A 20,883-nucleotide genomic window follows, 5' to 3' on the forward strand; every position below is an offset into this window, starting at 1 on the left:
TTTGTCACGAAAGCCGAAATCCGCCCAAGTTAAACCAGTTTTTCAGTTTCCAGTTTTGAAATGCTTAATTGAAATTCTAACCAAATCTTGAAACCGTAATTTTGAAACCCTAACCCATGGCTTCAAACCCAAATCATGTGTAAAGCCCTTATTTGAAAATCCTTATCCTGATTTGAAACCCTAACCCTAATTTGAAAACCATCTTGGAAGCCTGACCTGCAGGAATGAAGCCATAGCTTTGTCTTCAAAATCTCATTTAAAACCCCAGTGGTCCTTGAACCAAAATTTTGAACCCTAACCGAAGCTTCAATCCCTAATGTGAAACCCTTACCCTGATTTGAGAACCCTAACATCAACTTGGAACCCTAATAACTTGGTTTTCGCGTCATAATTGGAAACGCGTTGATTTTAAATCCAATCATAATTTGAAACTCTAATGGGGTATTTGTCACAGAGGAGGCGGGACTTCCGACTTCCGGGTTTTCACACGTCTGTCTCAGTTGTCCGAATCATTTCGGAGAGCTGAATCGGCGCGTGTGAAACCCGGAAGTCGGAAGTCCGTGGCATCTACCTCATTTGAAGTCCTCGCCGTCCACTTTCAAGTTGTGTACTCGGATGCAAGCTAACACTTTTTACTTTGCTGCATGAAGTTTGAGCAGTCTGGCTTTTCTATTGTAAGATATTGAATTGCCGTATTGTTGCCGAGACAGCAAGAGGGATGGCTCGCTGTAATCGCTGGTGTTTGTCCATCGCAAACAAAGCCAAAGTGGACATCCATCCTCCCCTCCCTCAATAACCTGCCTCCGCCATTACTCACGCGCCTCATCCTCTTTCTCTTCTTCCTCACCCACTAATGAGAGCCGCTGGGCTTTGGCGGCAAGCATAAACACACACGCACGCACACACATATTCCAGTACACAAATAGTAAATAGCAGCAAGGAGGCCAGTGGCGCATATACACACTTAGAGCCTGATGCTGTAATTAGTGCACGGAGGTAATTATGTCATCATGTGGGTGACATTGTTATGATCAGTCTCGTCTTTCTGACAACTTGACAAGGACAACAATAGGAGGGAATTTAGAAGCCGGTAATTAGTCAGCCAGGGTTCAATGCGTCTGTACTTTTGTTCTCTTATTAGGCGAGGTAGCTTTATTTATAATTATATCGCGCATGTAGATACAAAACGTCATATATTATCATGTACATCTATTATCATCAATTATGTCCAGTAGTATCATGTCCTATTTCCAAAACCACTATTAATACTATCATAACTACTGTATTACTTACCTGGACTGTGTCCACTCCACTCATATCATTATAATGTCCATCACTACTATTATGATTATGTTCATTAGTATACTGTCCAATACTATCCTTGCTAAGTAATTTTACGCTACTGTATACTGCCCCCTAGTGCAGTATAGGGGTAATGGATTTAGTGCAGGAGTGTGTGGTGCATTCACAAAAAGTAACAGTGCCATCTGCTGGTGCATTGAGAAGCACATTTAAACATTTATTGCTTAAGCAAACAAATAAGTTACATATGCATAGTCACACTAAATTATTTTTGGACAGAAGACAAACTAAAATGGAGCGGTCCAGTTACATTTCACCATTTAAGTGGAAGTCAACCTTAAACATTTTTGACAATAATATGTTAAATGTGACCTCACTAATTTAAACTTGACATTCTGATTCATATTACATTCGTGGAATATGAGTTATGAAGCAAAATCCAGTCGTTTTTATCCATCTATGGGGCGGCCATTTTGTCACATGCTGTCGACTGAAGATGACATCAATAATGTTGGTGAGGGCTCGAGCAACGACCAATCACAGCTCACCTGTTTGTTTTATAGCTGAGCTGTGATTGGTTGTTACCTGAGACCTGAGCAACATTTATGTCATCTTCAGTCGACAGCAAGTGACAAAATGGCCGCCCCCTGATTTTGCTGCTTAAATCATATTCCACTAACGCAATATTGACCAGAAAACCGTATTTAAACTAATGGGGCTGCATAGAACATATTACTGTCAATAATTTAACCTTTTAGTAACCATTTAATCCATGTAAATCAGCCATTTTAGGGGAGGCGTTTGTTGACATGGATGGAAACAAGTCTTTTAATAAGTTTCGCATACAGGAATGTTGAGTGACGACAACTTCCGTTTGCGTCTAGCCGAGGAGCTCCGGCTTGAGCCCGAGCCTCTGCAGCACGTCCTCGGGCATGCACAGCACGGGATTCACTGCCTTGATCTTCTCGTCTCCCAGCAGGGACAGGCCAGCGATACCGAACAAAGTGTGGAAGGGGTCCACCTACGAGGAAGAACCATTTAGCACTGATGGCGCGTCCGAAGGGTGGATGGAGACGTCGCGGCTCACCATATCTCCGGGCCGGTCGGCGAAGCCTCCCGTCTCCTCGTCCTGGCAGGCCAGGATGAAAGTGCGCAGCTTGTCCTTGTCGATCCATTGGATCTTGCCGATGATCCGGAGGGACGCCAGAACCCACCACGAGTAGCACACGTCAGGAAGCTGAAACAGATGTCGATGGTCAAAATTTTTCTCTCTATTCTGTTTTGTTACAGAGTATGAAGTATTTTTTGAATCTCGTTTTTATTTTTGTATTTATATTTTTGTTGTTTTTATTTCCATTTATAGTTATTTTTCTGTATTCCATTTTAAAATTATAAAAAAAAAAATTAATACCTGTTCTTATTTTCACTTTTATTCATTTATTTTACATTTTGATCCTCCAAACTCATTGGACCGAACCAGTCATTGAATCATAATATATGCTAGTGCATTTTCTGCACTGTCAATTTGAAATTATGTCCTGTTTTTGGTAGAATAAAGAATGGAAATTTGGATAGAACAATTAAAAAAAAATCTTGATTCATCAATAAATTCCAAAATAACCACCGGATTTCTATCAAGTATTAAATTTCCTTAAAGGAGCAGCTCTAAAACTGAAAAATATGCTGCTACTCCATGTGATCGGTGGCATAAAACCTTAATCAGAACCCCCCTAATATTAAACTCCTTTGACACCCTTAATTAAAAAAATATATAATGTATATATATATATATATTTTTTTTTTTTAATTAGGGGCCTCAGGGGATTCATTTTTTTTATTTTAATTAACCACATGACTTCACTAGTTAACTCAAGACTAATCACAAATTTTATTTCTGTTCTAAATGTACAATAAAAAAAATTCTAGGTTTTCATAATCTTGTTAACAAAAGTGGAAAAAAATGTGAAACTAATAGAAATAGTTCAAATGAATTTTTGACGTCTATAGCCGTCAATGGCAGTGAATGAGTCAAAGGCTGACCATTATGTTTATTATAATTGAGAACTGTTCGTAATATTTTGACCCGTTACTTAAACGAAAGTAAGCAAACTATTAGCAACGGAGTCATTATCGTGCGCGTGATGCGTCCCAGATGAAAAACGAGAATTATGAAAGCAGACGATGACGCAAGAGTGAGACGGCGGCGGGAACCTTCTCGGGCCTCCCGTTGAGGCCGCCCGACGGCAGCTGCCTCTCGCAGAGCCACCAGCCCAGCAGGTCGGCGTTGAGCTGGTGAAGCTGGCCCGTCAGCGACAGGAAGCCCGTGCAGCAGTAAATCTGGGAAAAACGGGACACTCCGGAATGTTGGGAAACAGCCGGCTAGTGATGACCTAGCGCTTCCTTGAAGCCGACGAGGAGTTAGGACGGCGCTTACCTGACCGGCGTGAGACTCGGACCCGGGCCTGCAGCCGAAACCGCCGTCAAAGTTCATACAAGACAGGACGAACTCCACAGCCTTGTCCACATCGATGGCGTCCATCTTGCCCTTTATGGAGCGGAGAGAGACGGCGGCCATTTTGTGGATGAGGACCCGTGCAGGCATAAGAAGTTGAGACTGAAAATACGCACCAGTAATGAAAGGGTGGCCACTGCACAGAAGGAAAATCTTGTGTCGATTTCTCCTGAGGTGGCAAAAAGACATGAAAATGTCACAACAAGCTCCCGCAGGATCCAAATTGTCACAAGCTCAACAAAACAATACCACATTTATTCATGTGACAAACGGGCATCTAACCTTTTCTTGAAACCCTAATTTGAAACGCTAAACCTGTCTTGAAACCTCAATTTGAACCCCAAACTTAAAAACAAAAGCTTGGTTTAAAAGCCTAATTTGAAATCTTTACCCCCTCTCTTGAAACCCTAACCCTGTCAAACCCTAATCCTGACTTGCAACTCATTTTCGATACCCTAAACCCTGCCTTGAAACCTTAACCTTTTCCTAAAACACATTTTCATGAACCCCTAACTTAAAACTAACTCCTTCTTAACTCATTCCTTCCCAGCCATTTTGAGTGAAGCAACCCCCTTCGCTCCCGGCTGTTTTACTGGATTTTGACGGATTTTGCAAGGCCCACAGAATATTGTGTTCTATTGCTATAAAAACATGGAACCTACCAAAAGAAAGATTAGAGTCTCTTCTTTCATCAGGAAAAAAAGTATATTTATATCTGTTTCCGTTTTTGCAGCAATTAGCATTAGAATACAGCTAAGTTTTATCAAAATTTACATTCCTGGTGAAAACTATGACAAAAAAAGAGCTTTTTGCAACATGGCCCTGGCTGATCTCTTATACTCTGCTGCCAGTTGCTGGCCGTTTTTGTAATAACTGCCATCTCTTCAAGCATTCTCTTCAGTTCAGAAGCTGCATTAAAGCCTTTTGTATGCTCTAGCATAAAAAAAAAAACGTATAAATATGTCTTTGGGGGCATTGTAATATTTAAAATAGAACATATTTATACATTTTTGGGAGCAAATGAGCTAAAATATCTACCCTCAACTTGAAACCCTAATTTGAAAACCTAACCCTGCCCTTAAACACTTTCTGAACCGCTAACTTAAAATCACAACTTAAAACCTTAACACTGTCTTGAAATCCTAATTTTTAAATCTTTTTGTCTTTAAACCCTAATGTGAGCCACTTTTTTGTCTGGAATTCCCAACTTGAAACGCTAAGCTTGGCTTGAAACCGTAATTTAACTCATTTGCTCCCCAATTTCTTTTTATTTTTTTTATATTGCCATGGTCCCAAAAACATATTTATATGTTGTTGTTTTTTATTATGATAGAGCATACAGAAGGCTTTGATGCAACCTCTGACCTGAAGAGGTCGTTTAACAGGTTTGCGAATAATGATGAAATTTAGTTAGTATTCTAATGCTAATTGCTGCAAAACGGAAACAGATACAATACAGGATACAGATTTTTTTCCTGATGAAAGAAGAGACTTTAATCCTTCTTTTGGTAGGTTGCATGTTGTTTTAGCAATAGAACAGAATATTCTGTGGATCTTGCAAAATCAGTCCAAATCCAGTAAGGCAGCCGGGAGCGAAAAGGGTTGCTTCAGTGAAAATGGCTGGGAGTCAAAGAGTTAAAACCCCAAGTTTGAGTTTTAAGTGAGTTTGCTAATTCCTTCCACACGTGCTGATATTTTTGTTGATCTTATTTCGCAGCGTACCCCATTTATCTCCTGCAAATGATCCGTCGTCCTGCTGCAACCCTTTGACGTACTCCACAATTTTGTCCACGTCCAACGCGTCCACGCTGTCGTACAAGCAGAGAATCTGCCGAGAAGGACGACAACAACAAGCAAAGGTGTTGAGGGCCAGCGAGGGACCACGAGACCGCATGTGCGCGTTGTCGTCACCTGCACGGCGCTGAGCGTGTAGAGCAGGTGCGGGTCGTGGCCGATGCTGGCGCCGACACCGCCGCACTCGTGCTGACACGCTGTGATGAAGTCGATGATCTCCTGACGATTCATGCGCGGCAGCTGATACATCAGGTCCATCACCGTCAGACCCCAGTAGATGCCGCTCATGCGCAGGTACTCGGACAGCGTGTATTCCTGCGCGCATACATGTGCACAGTAGTTGTTTTTTTTTAATTAAATAAAAATGTATTTGATTAAGGAAATAGATCGCAACCTCATTTAAACATATGCCCTCTAGTGGCCAGGAAGACCAACAACAAGGAAAATGATCCAATACTGAAGCCTTAATTTGATATCCTAAACCATTGGTGTCAAACTCCGGTCCTTGAGGGCCGCAGACCTGCAGATTTTGGATGTTTCCCTTCTCCAACACAGCTGATCAGCTCATCAGCCTGATAAAGATCCTGTTGATTGGAATCCGCTTGCGTTGGAAGAGGGGAACCTCCAAAACCTGCAGGACTGCGGCCCTCGAGGACCGGAGTTTGACACCTATGCCCTAAACCAGAGGTGGGGGCAATCTCGGTCCTCGAGGGCTGGAGTCCTGCAGGTTTTGGAGGTTTCTCACTTCCAACACAAGCTGATTTTAATCAACAGGATCGTTATCAGGCTTATGCAGAGCTTGTTGATGAGCTGATCATATACCAGCTGTGTTGGAGACGGGCAACATGCAAAACCTGCAGGACTCCGGCCCTCAATGCCCACCTCTGCCCTAAACCTTACTTAAAGCCCTAATTTGAACCACCAATCCTGTCTTGAAACCTTAATCTGAAAACCTTTACTGTGCTTTGAACCCTACCCTTTGAAACCCTAACCCTGGTTTGAGACCTAATTTGAAATAGGAAACGTTTATAGAAACTAGGAAAAGCCCTGATTTGAAACCTTAAACCTGACAGGAGCCCTAACTGCGTTTTGAAACGCTAATCAGAGGCCCTATTATGAACCTCTAAACCTGACTTCAAACCCTAATTCATAACCTTTACACTTGTTTGAAACCATAATTCCAAACGCTAACTAAGCCTTTATTGAAACTTCAACCCTGATTTGATACCTTAAAAGCCACAGTGTACAACTATTTACAATGCGAAGCTTATTAAAATGCTTCATTTGAAACCACTATGTCTGTCTTGAACTCTAATGGGAAAAACCCCAGTCTGAAAACTAATACAAATTACAGGAAAATGAGAATGAAAAACCCATCGAAGTCCTAACCCGGGCTCAAGACCCTCATTTCAAATGGTAGATTCGATTTAAACTGTCTATCTTTTGTGACGCACTTCTTATGACACGAATGGCGTTGAACACTCACATAGTCGTCCTTTTTGGAGCCATAAGCAGCGATGTAGTCCGCATGTTTGTCCAGCAGAAGAATTTGGGGGGCGTCAGGGCTAATAAAGACGTCTTTCACATGAGTACCCTGAGATTAAAACACACGAGGGGGGAAAAAAGTATTTAAAAGTACAGTACCGCTTAAGTATAAACATGTCTAGCTCGAGCATTTCGATGTAAAAGCTGAATGGAAATTCGCATTATAATGCTGAATTGAGACGGCATACAAAAACATAAGGGTGAATTATGCTATCATTACAAGCTAGCTCAAATGCTAACTATTTTTAGCTGCAGGGTCAAATTTCTCTTGACGGGGCCCGTATTTGTACTCTCTGAGCAATACCAACGCATTTATTCACTTTAGCTACACGTTGCCATTAAAACTTTACAACAGGATAGACAGATAAAAGCTGTTTACCATGCCGAAATTTGACGCATGATCATAATAATTCGTCTGCCTGTTCTTCTTCGATGATTGTCAACAACAGTGACAGACAGGCGGAAACCGCTGAAGACGCTTTTCTGCCGCTTGCAGCTTGGAGGGCGAAGTGCAGCTGTAACAATCGTATTTGAGGCACGGCCACGCACACACAAAAATGAATGCGCTGTGATTTTTATGTGATGGAATGTCGTTTGACTATAACAATCTGTCTGGTTTGTATGCTACTAGCCACAGGCAAAAGCAATACAATACGATGTTTGTTTTCACTGTGTAAAAGGTAGAGTTGCATTGCGGAAATATCGAAAATGCCCTGATGTTCGGTTTGCTCACTCCTGCACAGTAGGGGGCGGTATGCTCCAAAGAGATACAATGCGGCAGTAAATTAAACGATAAAGAAGCACACTAAACTGAAACTTTAGTTTTCGTGCTGTCCAACTGACGTGAAAATGTTGAAAGAGTTGGTGAGGGATCGACTTCTAGCGGCCGCCGACGAAATCTTCGGTCTGTTTGAAGAAACGATAAAGTCATACGAGGAGCAGCTTTGCCGAGCGAAAGATGAGATCGAACGACAAAGACGCGAGGCTCAAATTGTGCTCCGCGTCGAAGGTCTGCTCTAAACGTCTACTTTCTTGTATCGAAAGTATGTTTGTGTAGATATATGGCAATTGCTTTTCAAAGCAAGTGCTACAAAGAGTTTGATTCTTGGCCAGCTGCTCAGTGTGTAACGTGCCATCAGCCTTTTATTCTGAAAAGGGCATTTATGTATCTTCGTTTGTGCGTTTCATCCACGTGGGTTTGTCCGCGGCCGGCTGCGCATGCGCCCCACCCCACTTCAAGAATCATTGCTCTAAATTCTGTGTCGCTTGTTTCCTGCAGATGTCCAGGTGCTGCGTGGGCACCGGGAAAAACTTTCTCCTCAGCCGCAGCAGCTAAGCTTCAGTCTAGAGGAGGAACATGTTCCGCCCGCTCTTGTTAAAAAGGAAGAGCCACAGCTCTTCTATGTTAAGGAAGAAGAGGCGGCGGCCGATATCAGCAACTTCCCACTGATTGGATTCTCTGCACAGAGTGAAGATGGTGAAGATGAACCCGGAGTTGGGAGTAAGTCATTGTTTTGGAAATCGCAAGTCTCAAGTCTTTGCCCTCAAGCCCCGAGTCAAGACTGACGAGTCTCAAGCGATTCACAAGTCGTACACTTTGAGTTTCAAGTCCTTTCGAGTCATTTTAACAACATCCTAGATGATATTATTTCGGGTGACCATCAAAGTGGGAGTCAGGTACTCCGGTAGCGTACAGAGGTGGGTGCAACAGATTGTCGATAAACAACTGACATTAGTTGAACAAAGTTTGAAGTTGTTGCCTCTCTGTCAGTGATCTAATCTTAGACATTTTCTGTTGACCACCTCATAGTTTTTGTACCCAAACAAATAGTCGTTCAGCAGATCACAAGCCACGGATCGGATTGTTTTTCACAAAAAAAAAGAAAAGAAATTAGATAAATAGAGCTTTGTCTTAATTTATTTTATAATGCTTTTGCCCATAAAAAATATATATATATATATATATATATATATATATATATACTAGGGGTGTGCCAAAAAATCGATTCTCATTTTGCATGATTCAGAATCGATTTTAAATGTCCCAAAATCGATTTTATTTCAATTATTTTATACCGTCTTGCCTTTGTCTGTGTGTGCCTTTTATTTGGAGCGCTGTTCATGTTGTACCCAATTTGGCCACTTAGGGGCAGTGTGGTTCCACGCGGTCTAATACACTGTTAAATTGTAGCCACATGAGATAATGGAAGTTATTCCAATAAAAGTAGTTAGTTTCTAAAGTTGTTTTACAGAATTAGTCACATATTTCCGGTGGAGCTCCACTTGCCCAGCGTCTGCAGCTAGACCAGGGGTGTCAAACATACGGCCCGTGGGCCGTATAAGACCCGCAAAGTGGTTAAATCCGGCCCGGGAGATGATTTCGTAAAGTTAAAAAAAAAAAATACAATCCATGTCAGACCAATTAATCAGGCTGCCACAATCAAAACCTATAAATTTGCAATTTCAAAAGCAATCCTCAGATGAACAATGCAACTTGTACATGGAATTGCCCTGCATGCCATTATTCTGCAAATAATCTAAAGTTACGGTTTGTTTTGGAAAAATAAAAAATGAAAATATAGACGAACTGGAGGCTGTTTGCAAGACTCACCTTGTCCTTGTTTGCTGCAGATGTCCAACTTTGTCCTCAGCCGCAGCAGCCAAGCGTCGGTCTGGAGGAGGAACGTGTCCCGCCCGCTCTTGTTGAAGAGGAAGATCCACAGCTCCTCCACGTTAAGGAAGAAGAGGCGGCGGCCGATGTCGGCAACTTCCCGCCGACTGGATTCTCTGCACAGAGCGAAGATGAACCTCCCGACTTGCCACAGCTTCGTCCTCACGCCCCGAGTGGAAACCCCTCCGAAGGACCGCCCTCCGAAGGACCGCCCTCCGAAGGACCGCCCTCCGAAGGACCGCCACCCGATGGCGTCTTTGCTCCGTTGTCCGGCGTGGACGAGACCAGCGGCGAAGAAAACTCGGGTACGTCGCAAAGCGGTCCAAAACGATTCCCGTGCTCAGTTTGCGGTAAAATATTCTCGAAAAGAGGATGGCTGATCAAACACGAGAGACGCCACAAGCCGGAACGTCTCGCCACCGCACACATGAGAACACGCAATCGGCCGAGAGGCTCGAGCTGCTCGCCGAGCGATAAAACATTCATTCAAAGTCAAGATTTGGTGTCAGACATGAAAACGCTGACTAGAAAAAAGTCATTTCGTTGCTCATTTTGCCCTCAAAGATTCCGTCAAGAATCCAAAAGGGATTTGCACGTGAGGACACACGCGAGAGACGACAAATATTTCCCTTGCTGGTTCTGTGGCAGGTCGTTCTCGAAAAAGTCGAAAATGGTCAACCACGCCATTAGGCACATGGGAGCAAACTCCTTAAACTGCTTAACTTGTGGCGAAACCTTCGCCCACAGGCCCAGCCTGCACGCGCACGTGAGAACGCACACAGAAAAAGCCCATCATTGCTCATTGTGTGGCAAAGGCTATCGTCGGAAGCGAGGCTTGAGGCAACACGTGCAGAAAATGCACAAAACCGGCTCGGTCTGATTGAGGATTATTTTCCTTTGTATGAACCATATTCAAAAGTACACGTGCACAATGTTGAATAAACACATGCACGTGCATTCAAAGTAGTTCAAATACTGATCACTTTTAAAGCCTTTTTGTTCAGTGAGGAAAGTTAGTTTTTTGGTTGCTGTATTTGCGTTTGTGGAGAATTTAGCTAAGATATTAAAGCATACATCATTTGTTTGTTTTGTATAATAAAATAAAAAACGTTCTCCCATTTGAAAGTTCTTGTGTGGCTTTGATGTAATAAATCTTCAAAAGTCCTTCCCAAAAGTTGTAAGCAGATCCAGAAGAGCTGCTGGACGCTTTCAGGATGACTTCCACAGAAAGAACAGTTGACGCCAATGTCCCTTTTTGAATTGCTGTTCGTACTATAAGACTTTTCTTTATTCGCCTTTTTCCTTTAACGTCTTTATTCAACGCAAAATTTCGGATTTCACAGGAGTACGATTCAAGAGCGACTTATTTAATTTCTAATATGATGATCTATTGGTATTATTTGTACGGAGCCCCTCTGGTGCCAGGATGTGAAAAAAACTTATTTTTGCCAATCTGTAATCTAGATTACCTGTTTTTGTAATCTTTTGCGTGTTCAAATAAATCAGAGTTGAGATCTCGTGAAGAGGGTCCTTGCAAGGTTTTTTAATCAAAGTTTCTGATGACACAAAGGAATTTCCCCTAGCAGTGTTTCTGTCCAAATGTATGTCTTCTCTTGAAGACACGGCATTTTATTAGAAAAACAGTGATTCACAGGAAAACACCTCTCCCCTCCCTTGAGGTGCAAAAATCAGATTAGACTTTCTTTGAGTATCCTAGCTCGTCCGCGAACTTTCAAAAAACGTATTTCTGACGAACAGAAACTAGACTCCTTCGATAAATTAAAGAAACTTATTAACTATATAATTTCTAGGAAAAGAGAACAAAGATAAAGGGGACAAAAGCATTACTCATCAAGCTATATTAAGTTAACATAACTAAACTATAACTAAATTCAAAACAGGTAAAATATAAAATGAAATAGTAAAATGTTAACAGTACCCAGTTTAACACGTCAATAACAAAGAAGAGCACTCAAATATAGATACAATTTTGATTTATTGGAAAACTGGAGAGGAACTCCATGCTATTTTGATTTTTGTGGAAATGAGAGCAGGTTAAATTCAGTGCGCTTTTTTTAAATTGAAGGCAAGGAGGAAATCTGCGTCGTCACCAATGCAAAACTGAAAACACTGCCATCTAGTGATGGGCATGAATAGTTATTTTAAGTGAACTGAATCTTTAGAATCAGTTTATTCAAAAGATTCGTTCCTTCCTGGGCGCTTGGGGCCAACGCGCCGGAGAGACAGGGTGAGACGGGTTGATATGGAAACTTATCCGCCAATTCCTCCGTCCTTGGCAGGGTGAGCGGAAACATTCGTATCATCGTGGCAGTTGTCAATCAGCGGGTTCACACTTGCGCTCGCGTTGCTAGCATTAGCCGTTAGCTGTAGCTTCGTTCTGGAAGAGCTCGATCTTTTGCCGTCGCGGTTCGACATTTTGCTACTTGACTTGCCAAAAGTCAGCGCTTCCTCAACTCAACTCAGAAGTCAAAAACTGAAAAAACTTTTGAAAAGTCTGAATTGATACGATGTTTTTACCATTTAATCATAAACTTGCCCCGCTTGGTAGTAAGCGTCTACTTAAGTCGGCCATCTTGGAACATTTTGTTACGTGATAATTTGTGGGGAAATATTTGAAATGGCTGTTATGTTCCACTAAACTCACTGTATTGTTTAAAAATGGAAGGAAATAAATAAAAGTTTTGTGTTGGATGTGTGTGCTACGAGAGTTAGTCTGATAGGATGGTTAGTTAGTCTGCGTGGGAGAATTTCACCAATTCTAAACTCCACCTACAAGCGATCAACAGGTTTGTTTTCATACGGAAAGCTTTATTGGCACAAGTTACAGACAGCAACAGCAGACACCTTTTTTAGCAAAACGATTATATGATTTCCTCATGATGGCATTTGTACAAAGGACTTTGATCATTTAACTCGGCCAATTGTAAGGTTACAACAGGATGATCGCTCCCCCATTTGAAAACCATTTAGCAAGGCAGTCAGGTGATATCAAGTCGAGTTAAATGAAAAGAAAATGAGTTATGTTGATAGTGTATTTCTTTTACAAATCCCTGGTGTTGGGACAAAACCTCATATGTCACAATTAGGCAAATTTTATATTTTTCAAAAAGCTATACTTTTGTTCAGTCCACCCGTGGGTGTCATTTTTTTTTTTTTTTTACAAATTATTGACCAATCTAGCTCGCTCTCATTGATGATGCAATGTTAATGTTTGAACAGTTTTTGGAGACAATTTCAGAGGTATAAGGTTTTTGCCTGGCACCAGCAATATGTATATTTAAAAAAACTAGTTTATTTCTTGGCTTTTGCCAAGTGTTCGCGGGCAATAATAAGCCTCTGGATCTGAGCGGTGCCTTCGTAGATCTGCAAAAGAGAAAGCAGCAGTTACAAAATATCAGGTGGCCGAAGCACTCTGCTCCGTCTTAAAAAAAAATAAAAATTTAAATAAATAAATAAATAGTACATTTGTTAACTCAATTCACTAGACACAGTAGCAAAATAAGCTAATATTTTGGGAAGCGCTCAAGAGAAGAAAAACGATCTCAAATTAATCAAGATGTCAACCTAACAAGGTTTTTCTCCATGTCGTAAAAAACAAGCATATTTTGACAAAAGGATTAGAAAGTACAGATCTGTTTAACTTTTTTACCGCCAAAATCGTTTAATGACGTATAGTAAAATCCAAATGAATGCCGCCAAAAACGTGAATTGACGTTTAACTATGTTTTTTCCCCCCTCAATGGGCAGGGCAACGTCAGTGCAGCGCTGCCTTGTCATTAGGCTTGTAAAATTCCAAAACACCCACTTACAATGGCCAGCAGATGGCAGCATTGTATCTCTTTTCAATGGTCTCCCGGTAATATGGATAATATGGACTTTACAATGAAACGTCATCAATATGATGAAATGGAACGTTTTCAAGGATGACGCGAATGGTCAAAGCCTTTGTCACATTAAATCATATTCACAGAGCGTCACTAAACAAAAAATATTTGTGTCAAAGTCACTATTGTGCAGAAAATTATCTTTACAGAAAGCTTCTTTTCTCTTTTCGCTCAATGTCACTCAAATTACCTATTTTCAAATCGTGATTACTAGGGGTGTGCCCAAAAAAAAAAAACGATTCTCATAAGAATTGTGATTCTTATTTAGTACGATTCAGAATCTATTTTAAATGTCCCAAAATCGATTTTATTTAAATTATTTTATACGGTCTTGCCTTTATTTGGAGCGCTGTTCATGTTGTACCCGGTTTGGCCACTGAGGGGCAGTGTGGTTTCACGCGGTCTAATACACTGTTAAATTGTAGCCAGATTAGATAGTAGGAGGAAAACGTTACGATCAAGTTATTCCAATAAAAGTGGGGGGGGGGGGTTTTGGCGTGGAGCCGTTCCTTTAAGTGATAAAAGTGCCGCGAGTAGCGCGCTAATTAGCATTAGCGAGTCAGACTGGAGTACATCATTACAATTCCTTGCACATCTACAGATTGAAGCAAAAATTGTCAATCAAATCATTTTGAAGCAAAAATTGATTCTGAATCGAATCGCACACCCAAGAATCTAAATCAAATCGAATTGTGAGACATTCAAAGATTCCCACCCCCAGTGATTACCAAAGAACGGAATAAAGTAGAAACATACTTTTTTTCTAATGAAAGAATGGAACGTGATCTTTTATTTGGTATGCACCTTGTTTACGCCGTGACAGCACACAAGATTCTGTTTAACAAATCATTTGCAATCGGCGCCCCCACCTGGTAGATTTTGGCGTCGCGCATCAGCTTCTCCACCGGGTACTCGCTGTTGAAGCCGTTGCCGCCGAACACCTGCACGGCGTCCGAGGCCACCTGGTTGGCGATGTCGCCGGCGAAGGCCTTGGCGATGGAGGCGTAATACGTGTTGCGCCGGCCGCAGTCCACCTCCCAGGCGGCGCGCTGGTAAGCCATGCGCGCCAGCTCCACCTTCATCGCCATCTCGGCCAGCAGGAAGGAGACGGCCTGGTGCTGCCGGAGAAGATGCCCGTGTCAAAGAGGCGACGAATTCCACAATTAAGGATATATTTTTTTGACAACCAACCTCGGCAATCGCTTTGCCAAACGTTTTCCTCTCCAAGGCGTAAGCGGTGGCTTCGTCGAGGGCCCTCTGAGCCAACCCGGTGGCTCCTGCTGCCACCTGCGGGCAGATCTCATGAGCGACACGTCACGTACAAAGAACGCCGCTTGGGTGTCGCGTGACTTACGGGCGGCCGGGTTTTGTCGAAGGCGCCCATGGCGATCTTGAACCCGGCACCCTCGCCGAGCAGGACGTTCTCCTTGGGAATCCTCACGTCTTCAAAAGTGATGCCTCGTGTGTCTGAACACCTCTGGCCCATGTTTATTTCCTGTGGTTACGAGAAGAAGAAAAGAACCCGCTAATGCAGCGTTTCGCACCTTTCAAGCAAGGCACATTTTATTTACTCATTTGCTTCCAAAAACGCATTTATACGTTGTTGTTTTTTTTTTTGCTAGAGCATACAGAAAGCTTTGAAGCAGCCTCTGACCTGAAGAGGTCGCATAAAGCAATGGTAGTTATTACAAAACAGGCCAGCAAGTGGCAGCAGAGTATAAGAGATCAACCAGGGCCATGTTGCAAAAAAGCTCTTTCCCCACGGTTTTAAACAGATTTGTGAATAATGATGAAACTTAGCTATATTCTAATGCTAATTGCAGCAAAACAGAAACAGATACAAATATACTTTTTTTCCTGATGAAAAGAGACAGAGTCTAATCTTTCTTTTGGTAGGTTCCATGTTTTTATAGCAATAGAACGCAATATTCTGTGGGCCTTGCAAAATCAGTCAAAATCCAGTAAAACAACCGGGTGCGAAGGGGATTGCTTCAGTGAAAATGGCTGCGAGTGAATGAGTTGAAACCAGCGAACAAAAAATAAGAAGTTTCTTTTCAATTTGGCTGACATATGACCTGAATAGTAGCCAAACTAGCAATTATCTTTTTTGCACTCTCCACATTAGCAGTTGAATAAATTACCTCCACAATTACCAGAGTAACTTAGAGCTGTCAAAATTAAATCGATTATCAAATTCATCTACAGCTATTTTAATAAATGAGTAATCGTTTGTAACCATTTTTTCATTTCAAATGGTCCAAATCCTCTGATTTCAGCAAATCAACAGTAATTGTTCACTGATTTCTGTCGTCCTTCATTAAAAAGAAGACTGATTATCTTCTGTGTTTAATAAAAAAATTTATTTTTTTGCTAACATCTGTTTTTACTTTGGAAAACAAAGAGCGAAACGGTAATATAGTACATCATCAATCCACTTTTTAAATTTATTTATATATTTTTTTATTTATTTCACTATATGAATATGAAGTACAAAATAAACACCAATGACTGGTTAATAAAGAGTAATCAGAGAAAAAAATGCTTTTATAATACAATTTAATGTAAAATTAAAAGAACTCCGATAAGACGATTAATGGATTGAATAATCTATAGATTGATCTATTCTAAAAAAAAATAGTTGATAGTGACAGCACATAACTCTTTGACTGCCAAAAACATTAAATAACGTTGAGTAAAATCCTATGGAGGAGTGCCAAAGACGTTAAAAGACGTTTGTTTCAAAACAGAGGTGAAACTAACCATTTTCTATTGTTGATTACTCAAAAACGGAATAAGGTAGAAACAAACTTTTTTTTCTGATTAAAGATGAGAGTCCAATCTTTCATTTGGTAGAATGTGTGTTTCCATAGTCCAAACACATAATTTTCTGTGGACCTTGAATAATCAGTCAAAAGATCAGTCAAAATGCTTAAATCGGCTGGCACCCACGGCATCCCTTTTCTGAAAACGTCTGGCAGTCAAAGAGTTAAGTAACTACGAGTCGGAAAAACGCAGACCTTACCTTTCGTCCTATTTGAATTCCGGGCGTGTCGGCGTCCAAAACGAAGCCGGTGAAAGCCTTGTTGGTAGGACACTTGGGATCCGGGTCGGTGCGGGCCAGCAGGAAGTACCTGGCAACGCAACAAGACATTTAACTCAGAGAAGGTGGATCTCACACACAGCGTCATTGCTGGAGCACACGATACACACCAGTTGGCTTTCCCGCCGTTGGTGATCCACATCTTCTGGCCGTTGACCACGTACTCGTCGCCAGTCTTCACCGCCCGCGTTTTGATGCTCGCCACGTCCGAGCCCGCCCCCGGCTCTGTGACACAGTACGCCTGCAGGACATCGCAACATACAAAATAGTACAGTCAACATTTTGAGGTCAAGATGTGATTATCTATAAAAATAATGTTTTTTAAAAAGTATTAACTGCAAATGTTTTTGGTTTGGACCACAAGTGGAAAAAACGGATGACCAATATTTATTCCATTCCAGTGGTTAATCTCTTTTTATTTGTTTATTTTACAGCTTTATAGCAGTTATGATCATTAATATATTATGTAAAACCAGGGTTATTTTAGAGTTAAGATTATTATTTTTTTAATTACATTTTGAGTTTTGTTTTTTAAATGTAATTTTAATTAGGCTTCAGGGGGGTTCTGTCAATTTTTCATTTTAATTACTTTTAATTTCATTTTGAGTTTTGTTTTTTAAATTTTATTTTAATTAGGTTTCAGGGCGGTTCTGTCAATTTTTATTAGTTTTTTTTTAGTTATTAAAAAAATGCTCCGTTTGAGTTTTTTATCATTTTATTTATCCCCCCCCCCCCCCCCCAATGTGTATTACTTGTACGCAATATTTAACTCATTCACTGCCATTGACGGCTATAGACGTCAACAAGAGTATGAAAACCTGGAAAAACTATTTTTTTTATTGTACATTTATAGATATAAGATATATAATTTACAGATAAAGATCTAAAATGTGTGATTAATCGTGAGTTAACTAGTGAAGTCATGGGATTAATTATGAAAAATTCCTAATTTTTAATAATCTTTTCTTTTTTTGTATTTATTTTTATTTTAAAGAAAAGCTTATTAAAAATTAAGGGCGTCAAGCGATAATTTTTTAAAATCATAATTAATAGCATGACTTCACTAGTTAACTCACGATTAATCACAGATTTTATATCTGTTCTAAATGTACAATAATAATTTTTTTTTTAGGTTTTCATACTCTTGTTAAACAAAAGTGGGAAAAATGTTAAACTAAAGAAATAGTTAAAATTATTATTTTTTACCTCTATAGCCGTCAATGGCAGTGAATGAGTTAATAAACACCATGGTAAAATGAAAAAAGTAACACATTTCTTACATAGCGTTGCATTTCGGCTGAGTTAAACGAAAAAGCAGCGAGACGCAAAATTGGCGCCGAGGAGGGACGTCACTTGAAAAATGCTTTTTTATTGGCTCCTGCTAGATGACATCACTTCTGTGTGAAACACTTTCAAACGGCCTTATTCCGGTTAAAATCTAAATTAATACTTAAAATCACATTTAAAATCATCCCCAAATGCTCATGGCATTAAATGAAAGACTAAAATGAAGCATATTTGGGCTATAATTATAGTTAGTTTTGTAAACATAAAATGTAGTTTCAGTTTTTTAAAAAGCATTTTCGTTTTAATTTTATTTTGTTCACAAAACTGTTTGTTCTTTTTATTTTAGTCTTCTAAAATAACCTTACAGGACTCCCCCCTGCATTATCGGTGAATGAAATCAAAATGTACTTACACACATGAGCGGCTCCTCAGTCATCCTCCCCAGATATTTCTTCTTCTGTGCCTCATTTCCCGCAATAATAACAGGCATTTGCTGCAAGATTTGGAGAGGCTTAATAACCCGCTTTATGTTCCAAAACCATACATTTGAATATGACACGGCGGCAAGTCCTCACTCCAAGAGAATTTGCCTCGATGGCCGTTTGGATTCCCGTGCAGCCGTAGGCCAGCTCTTCCGTGATGAGGCAGTTGTCGAAGATGGACAAGCCCATTCCACCTTTAATTTTTTTTTTTTTTTTTTTAAAGAACAATTAAACCATAAAGGAAGATTAAAATGCACCATGCAAACGTACCGTACTCCTCTCCGATGTGACCATTCATCAGACCCAGCTCCCATGCTTTCTTGATGATAGGTACTGGGTACTGTAAAAGCAAACACAAAAAAAAGTCCATTTGCAGGGCGATAATTCACCTCGCAAGCAACAGCATCCAGAAAGAGACTCACCTCCCCACTTTTGTCGTACTGCGGCGCGTGGGGGACAATTTCCTCGCGCGCAAACTTGCGAGCCAGCTGTTGGAACTCTCGCTGTTGATCCGTGAACTCTGCGGGACCGAGACAGCAACAGGATTGTGAATGTGTAAAACCAGCACTCCCTCAGTGAGAAACTTCTTCTACCAATGGACACAATAGAGAATTTTGTCTACTGTGCAACTTTCTGATGCAGATCAAGTATTTATTTTAAGAAAAAACGATTTCCATGTACATAACATTGGGGCCCCACAGAGAGACTAGACTCTGCTAAAAATTTAAACTATTAATAAGTACACAGCAGTTAGTTCCAACCAAGCAATTTGATTATGCAAGAGTCATTCCATGAGCGATGATAAAAAAAAAATGGGGTCGTTGTATATAAAACCACACAGAAAGTTGGGTCAAATTGACCCATAAAGCGGATCGGTCCATTTTTTGATCCATAATTGGGTTACTTTTGATCCACTTTTGTCAACTGGCTCCATTTTGCATTTTCAGACTATTTTATGTCACTTACTTTTGCCTGTCAAAACAAACTTAGTTAGTTTCTTTCTTTGTCAATGTTGACACTGACGCTTTGGCTAATTAGCATGCTGTGCTAATGTTTGCGAAACAATTTGAGTTGGCGAGCCAAATAACTTTAAATTCAAGTGGGGTAATCCTATCAAGGTCTTATGCTGCAGATTGAAATAATAAATGAGCGAGATCTGGCCAATTGATCAGAGGACTTGTGAAACCAACTCGTGAATTGTCACGTATTAACTAATAAATGGCATGCAGTGCTGTAGTTCAAATGTGTAATTAGTGAATCAGTTGTTCAAGTAAAGTGGATAAATATTTGTTAACATATTTTAGTTTCTCTTAGGAAGACAGTTTGTCTACTTTGTAGATCTCAACCGTGTGTTGTAATCTTTTGATTTTCTAAACCACTGCACAATTCATGGCGAGAAATGTCTTTGTTTAAATTATTAAGATGCTTCAACATTTTAGGGGACCATTACTTGCATATTTCCACTATTTGCATTGAGGTGTATTGTATTATATACTTTTTTTCTTTCTTTTTTTAAACCGGACAATTCATTTTTTTCCAGTCCTGTTGAAAATATTTTCTTCAGGCTTCTGATTGGCTGCTTCAATGTTGGAGTTGCGTTTTCCTAGTTGTCACTGGACAAATGCGTTTCTGAATGAACTAATTGCACATGTCATCCAGTAACAAAGTCGACAAAAGTGAAAATGTTGAGACTACCCACCAAACGCGAAGCCGTTAGCGGGTGCCGTTTTCTCGCCGGAGATTTTGGCGGCGGCGGCACTGGAGCTCTGAAGCCGAATGGCACCGCAGCGCACCCCGGCTCTAAGTACCTAGGAGGAGTAGTGGTACAATTCAGTCCCATAGTAGCCATTAAGGGCAATACAACAATAAAGAGATATTAATGCACGTAGGACGCGCTTGAACATTGATGAATGCCGTTAAAACAAACGTTAAAAACAAGCTAACATTAGCCACTGACGTACTCCGTTAGCTAGCATGTCTGTACATTGACGCGTCATGGGACAATACTGACAAGGACAAGCTAGCTGGACGCACTATATTGTCTTGTGCTCTCTATACAAGTAGTTAACGTTTTAAAAAAGGATTAACACTCACCTTATTCAAGAGCATCGTTGCTACAACTCAGACGACACCACAACAGACAGTTTGACCCCACTCGAATATGCCAGCCTGCTCGTCCAATCACGGCGAGGCGCTCAGTCACGTGACGCACAGTGGACAGTGAACTTTTACCTAGTACTCGAGCGTTATCTAATCCTTTCCACCCTTCAAATGCCTTTTTGTCA

At 40.7% G+C, this 20,883-nt stretch overlaps 3 protein-coding genes across 3 annotated transcripts; 1 reads left to right on the forward strand and 2 right to left on the reverse strand.

Moving 5' to 3' along the window:
• Positions 1–1,486: 1,486 nt before the first annotated feature.
• Positions 1,487–7,694, reverse strand: rabggtb (Rab geranylgeranyltransferase subunit beta). Its single transcript, XM_077556136.1, has 9 exons — positions 7,533–7,694; positions 7,095–7,202; positions 5,726–5,923; positions 5,537–5,642; positions 3,931–3,983; positions 3,737–3,847; positions 3,514–3,639; positions 2,390–2,539; positions 1,487–2,323 (listed from the first exon to the last, which is right to left on the reverse strand). Exons 1-9 carry the CDS (start codon positions 7,533–7,535, stop codon positions 2,183–2,185), a joined length of 996 nt encoding a protein of 331 aa, XP_077412262.1. The 5' UTR covers positions 7,536–7,694; the 3' UTR covers positions 1,487–2,182.
• Positions 7,695–7,904: 210 nt separating this feature from the next.
• On the forward strand, positions 7,905–10,949 carry LOC144042984 (uncharacterized). The gene is made up of 3 exons (XM_077556133.1): positions 7,905–8,162; positions 8,433–8,654; positions 9,785–10,949. The coding sequence occupies exons 1-3, from the start codon at positions 8,003–8,005 to the stop codon at positions 10,702–10,704; spliced, it is 1,302 nt and encodes a 433-aa protein (XP_077412259.1). The 5' UTR covers positions 7,905–8,002; the 3' UTR covers positions 10,705–10,949.
• Positions 10,950–12,632: 1,683 nt separating this feature from the next.
• acadm (acyl-CoA dehydrogenase medium chain) lies at positions 12,633–20,821 on the reverse strand. The gene is made up of 12 exons (XM_077556134.1): positions 20,693–20,821; positions 20,298–20,406; positions 19,021–19,118; positions 18,869–18,938; positions 18,692–18,792; positions 18,529–18,609; positions 16,940–17,070; positions 16,752–16,860; positions 15,084–15,224; positions 14,921–15,016; positions 14,599–14,847; positions 12,633–13,208 (listed from the first exon to the last, which is right to left on the reverse strand). The coding sequence occupies exons 1-12, from the start codon at positions 20,705–20,707 to the stop codon at positions 13,137–13,139; spliced, it is 1,272 nt and encodes a 423-aa protein (XP_077412260.1). The 5' UTR covers positions 20,708–20,821; the 3' UTR covers positions 12,633–13,136.
• Positions 20,822–20,883: the final 62 nt, after the last annotated feature.

The sequence above is a fragment of the Vanacampus margaritifer genome, chromosome 2, assembly GCF_051991255.1.
Source record: "Vanacampus margaritifer isolate UIUO_Vmar chromosome 2, RoL_Vmar_1.0, whole genome shotgun sequence".
Classification (NCBI taxonomy): domain Eukaryota; kingdom Metazoa; phylum Chordata; class Actinopteri; order Syngnathiformes; family Syngnathidae; genus Vanacampus; species Vanacampus margaritifer.

Bases quoted from the DNA above. Each gene is read 5' to 3' on its own strand.
- rabggtb (XM_077556136.1), bottom strand. The intron at 3,984-5,536 runs GTACGCTGCGAA...TTGCCACCTCAG, and splicing joins ATTTGCAGGAGATAAATGGG to GAGAAATCGACACAAGATTT. The intron at 2,540-3,513 runs GTTCCCGCCGCC...CATCTGTTTCAG, and splicing joins TCAACGGGAGGCCCGAGAAG to CTTCCTGACGTGTGCTACTC.
- LOC144042984 (XM_077556133.1), top strand. From the start codon at position 8,003: ATGTTGAAAGAGTTGGTGAGGGATCGACTTCTAGCGGCCGCCGACGAA. The intron at 8,163-8,432 runs GTCTGCTCTAAA...TGTTTCCTGCAG, and splicing joins AATTGTGCTCCGCGTCGAAG to ATGTCCAGGTGCTGCGTGGG. The intron at 8,655-9,784 runs GTAAGTCATTGT...TGTTTGCTGCAG, and splicing joins AGATGAACCCGGAGTTGGGA to ATGTCCAACTTTGTCCTCAG.
- acadm (XM_077556134.1), bottom strand. The intron at 16,861-16,939 runs GTGTGTATCGTG...TTGCGTTGCCAG, and splicing joins AACGGCGGGAAAGCCAACTG to GTACTTCCTGCTGGCCCGCA. The intron at 15,225-16,751 runs GTAAGGTCTGCG...TCGTAACCACAG, and splicing joins GAATTCAAATAGGACGAAAG to GAAATAAACATGGGCCAGAG.